Consider the following 4,314-nt stretch of genomic DNA (forward strand, 5'->3'; position numbering starts at 1 on the left):
CGGTGGGTTACCGGGTTTTATGTGTAATCCATGTTCTTCATAAACCGTGGTGACTTACCACGGTTTATGCATGCCACGCCTCCTTCGTAAACCGCTGGGACCTCCCACGGTTTACACTCAATAATGTTTCTCCCTAAACCGCTGGGACCTGCCACGGTTTATGCACATTTCGGAAACCGTGGTGGGTTGCCACGGATTACATAGAATAGAGTTTTTGCACATGCACGTAACAACAATCCGTTTTGCACATTTAGGTAAAGGATTCTGTCATTTTATTTAAATAAATAAATTGTCCAAATTTTTATTTAGATTGAATTTAAAATTAAAAATAAATAATAATTAATTAATTTAATTATTATTTAGTTTTAATTATAAAAATATTCTCATTGTATATATTATAGTACACTAATTATATTGACTTTCTATACTTTTTAAAATAAAAATATTAGTATTTCAAAACAAATGCTACCTTAAATATCAGAGACTCTTGGACTCTTGGAGAAGGCAAGAGAAGGCCGGTTTTTAAAGGGAGGGTGAGGGTGTCCTCAGGAAATATCTGGTTCGTAAGGGGAAGAGTAGAGACACTTTCATGTTAAGTGTCCTCTTATCCGATCTTCATCACTGACTTTTATTTTTATTTCACAAATACAGATAATTACCTAGTTACAGGATCGGAGTAAATAATTTGCAATTCATGGGAATTTTGAAACTGAATAACCCTTCTCTCATTTCGTCGAATTTAGGATTTTAATTTTAATTTTAATTTAGCCAACAACTATAAGAATTAATACCGGCAACAATATCCGTAACACTTCATATCTTATTTTAAAATAAATTAATCAACCACTTCTTAAGGCCTAAAATCGAAAATTTAGAACTTTTTGTCTTTTCCAACCAACAAATGGATAGTTGGAAGTCAATGTAAATAAGATCCAATAATTAAATCTTGCAGACCCTTTTACCAAAAACAAAATCTTGCAGACCCAAAATCGAAAATTTACATTGAAAGCAAAATTATGATTCTCGTTGTCAAAACAAAACTGGTAAATAAACCTAAAGTGCTAAAACAAACTAAAATCCATTATCACTTAAACGCCAACAACTTCAGCCCCAGCCTCGGCCATTGGTTCATCAACAGACCTGTCCACTTTGTCACCAATATCTTCAGCATAGTCACCACCGTGGACCTGCATCATACAATCAGTATACTGATCAGGTTTAAAACTCACCTATGTGAAAAAATATGACATCCTCAGAAGGGACATAATACCTCCATCAATTTCCCCAGATCAAATTTTGGGGCTTTCAGGATCTTAACTTTCCTGATAAACCCATTTTGAAGAGGGTAAATGTTAGAAGTAGCCTTCTCGATCTCTTTCCCAATCATTTCTGGGATAAACTTACGGACCAACTCCTTGAGATCACAGGATGTTGCCTGCTTGGTCATGATCTCCCTCATCTTCCTGCGAATCTGAGGAGACAAATAAGGGCACACAACATTAGTAATATGCAAACCTGTGTTCATATGTATGTTATAAACCTCCAAAACCATCAAAAGGGCCAAATGAATTGTCAAGTTTGGTGAACAATTTGAGGTTATAGCAATAATTCAAATACCATGTCCCAACAAATTATTACTAAGAAAAAACTGTCTAGTACACACCCCTTAAACTCCTATTAATATTATCTTCAATAACTCATAAAAATGGATGTAATTATATAGAGAAAACGTTTCAAATTAACACAGAATAAACATAGCTTAATGCCATATTACTTAACACACCTGCCGAATTTGCCCTGATTGGGCATAAGAGGTTCTTTTCATTTGGTTATACCGTCTTTTGGTAAACCCAATAAAGAAAAGCCTCAAAATATAATTATCTGTGGTCTTCACATCCACGAAAGCTTCAATCAAAGTTTGCCATTTTTTGACAAGCGACCTCAGCTTGTCAGTAGTAAAATCCATTCCCTGCAGATTTTAAAGGAAAAGTTTCAATCAGTTTACAACCATACAAGATAATAAATAGGTTAAAGGAGGCTAAGCAACATAACATACCCAGAAATTTGTGAGCACATTCCTTCCTTGTACATCTTCTGCTCTCAGTCTAATCTTCCTGAAGGCGTGGTCCTCATCCCCTTGAAGATCAGCAAGTGAGACCTCAAACACTCTATGTTTGAGTCCTTCAGAAGCAATCTATCATTCGCACAAACCATTAAAATATCAACAACATAAATACTAATAAATATATTCTAAAGATTCAAAAGCAGTGTAATGCTACAGTATATTAGTAGTTAGTACATAAAACAATGGATCCAACTATCCTTGAACAATGATTCAACAATAGAAAAAAAACATGAAACATGTTTAAACTACTAATTTCCATGAATCAATGAATATAAAGAGGATTACAAATTAAATCTAAAATTAAAATAAATAAAAGAAAAGAGAATAAACAAAGACCTTATTGCCCTGAGTACGAGTAACAAGGGTTTTGCCCACATTATTGACCTGGAAGACGGAAGGAGCCTTGATATCGTACCAATCCTTCTTGGCAAAGGGATCGGCGCTGCAAAACCCATGGAAACAAACAAATTCAAATTCAGGAAACTAAAAGATTGTTTGAGAGAGAGAGAAAGAGAGAATGGGACACATACGCCTTCTTCTTGCCACCCTTCTTTCCCTTGGAGATGCGCTTGTTTTTTCCGACGGCCATTCTTCTTCAACTGATCAGCTCCAATTGCCTCTCTTGCTGTGACGGCCTTTTTTTTTTTCTTGATCAGGTCGATTTGAAATGACGGCCTCAGCAAACCCTACTGGTGGTGCTAGTGTTAGTACCCCGATCCAATATATATAGAACATGGGTATGGCTATGGCCTCACACATCACGGGCTTGGCCCTACTTTTCAACTTATAAGTTCCCCAATTACCTTAACCGCCCTAGGTGCATACTATATAAGGAGAGGGTCTTACTCTTCCTCCTAATAAGTTACCTAACCTTCATCTTTTTTGCCATTTTGTACGGATTTGGAGTCCGTTTTGCAGGTGGTTCTGCCTCTTATCACTCCAACAACTCAGGAAATCGTGAAACTCCATTTCTCTCTCCAACGTTAGCCCGGGAAATCCACTCACGTACTGTTAGTATTAAAAGTGTGAGGAGAGTTGAAGTTAGTCCCACATCTAAAAAAGTATAGAAGAGTGAGGAGTTTATAAGATAAGAGACCCATTAGTTTGACACTTTAAGGTTTTGAGTTGAATGTGGTGTCTTCTCATCTTATATTTTCACGTTTTGTCTCCGACCCGTTTCGGAACCAACTCCCTAAACACTTCTGTTTCTTATGCTTTAATTTTTAGCTTCTATTGTTTCTTGAATGGATTGGTATTTTCACATATTTGTAAATATCTACACATGACAACTTGTTTCTATTTTTTACACGACAATCTTCTTGTTAAAAGAGGAGTACAGGAACTTGATAACCAACTTGAGGCATCAGACAAAAATACTAAGGAAAAGTAGAAATGAAGCTGGAACAGTGATTATGCATTTAAAGAAACCACATGAAAGAAAGTCATGGCTACTTCAAACATGTCGGAAGTTGAAACTTCATTTGTTGAGTGTTTGACATAGTCAAATGGCCATGGCCATCCCCCTCTATGTTTCTAGAATCAGTGTCTTTTTTGTGTTAGTAGTTTATATCTATTGAATATGAATTTCTTTTGTTGTTTTCTACAAACAATACAAGCTGTGAAAGTGAGTTCTCGTGATCGGCAAGTGTAACCGAAATAAAATGGAGTTGATCTTCGGAGAACAATATTAACTTTTAATATTCTTCAATGAATAAGATCAAATGACATAGGTCTAAGTTTAACTTAATGTTACACATTTAAATAACTTTTATCGGACTACTTTTATCGGCTCCAAGAGAAATGGCAGCGGTTAATACCTGCAAAGGCATTTTGAGACTTAAATAAAAAAGAGTGTAAGATGAGTATAGTATTATTTAGAGAAAATTTCACTCTTCTCTCCTGTGAGATGCTAAAATGATACTCCCTTTCCCTCTATTTTATAAATGTATATTTCCCTCCCTTCTAACTTTTAAAAAACCTCATTTTTAATCCATTTTAAATCTTTTGTGTTAACGAATGTTAATTTTATCCATTTTTTAAGAAAAAAATTATTTTTTAAAAAAATATTCATTAGCAAAAATTTTATTTTTTATTATTAAATTTTGCTAAATAAAATATTCTTTAATAAATTATTTTTTTATTGATTAAATTGTATTTTTAAAAAATTTAATAATTATGTTATTTTTTTA

General features: G+C 34.3%; 1 protein-coding gene across 1 annotated transcript; it reads right to left on the reverse strand.

Moving 5' to 3' along the window:
- Positions 1-792: 792 nt before the first annotated feature.
- LOC127746524 (40S ribosomal protein S3a-2) lies at positions 793-2,964 on the reverse strand. Its single transcript, XM_052260052.1, has 6 exons — positions 2,656-2,964; positions 2,462-2,567; positions 2,057-2,194; positions 1,784-1,969; positions 1,271-1,471; positions 793-1,187 (listed from the first exon to the last, which is right to left on the reverse strand). Exons 1-6 carry the CDS (start codon positions 2,712-2,714, stop codon positions 1,089-1,091), a joined length of 789 nt encoding a protein of 262 aa, XP_052116012.1. The 5' UTR covers positions 2,715-2,964; the 3' UTR covers positions 793-1,088.
- Between the last annotated feature and the right edge of the window lie 1,350 nt (positions 2,965-4,314).

This window comes from Arachis duranensis, chromosome 4, assembly GCF_000817695.3.
Source record: "Arachis duranensis cultivar V14167 chromosome 4, aradu.V14167.gnm2.J7QH, whole genome shotgun sequence".
Lineage (NCBI taxonomy): Eukaryota > Viridiplantae > Streptophyta > Magnoliopsida > Fabales > Fabaceae > Arachis > Arachis duranensis.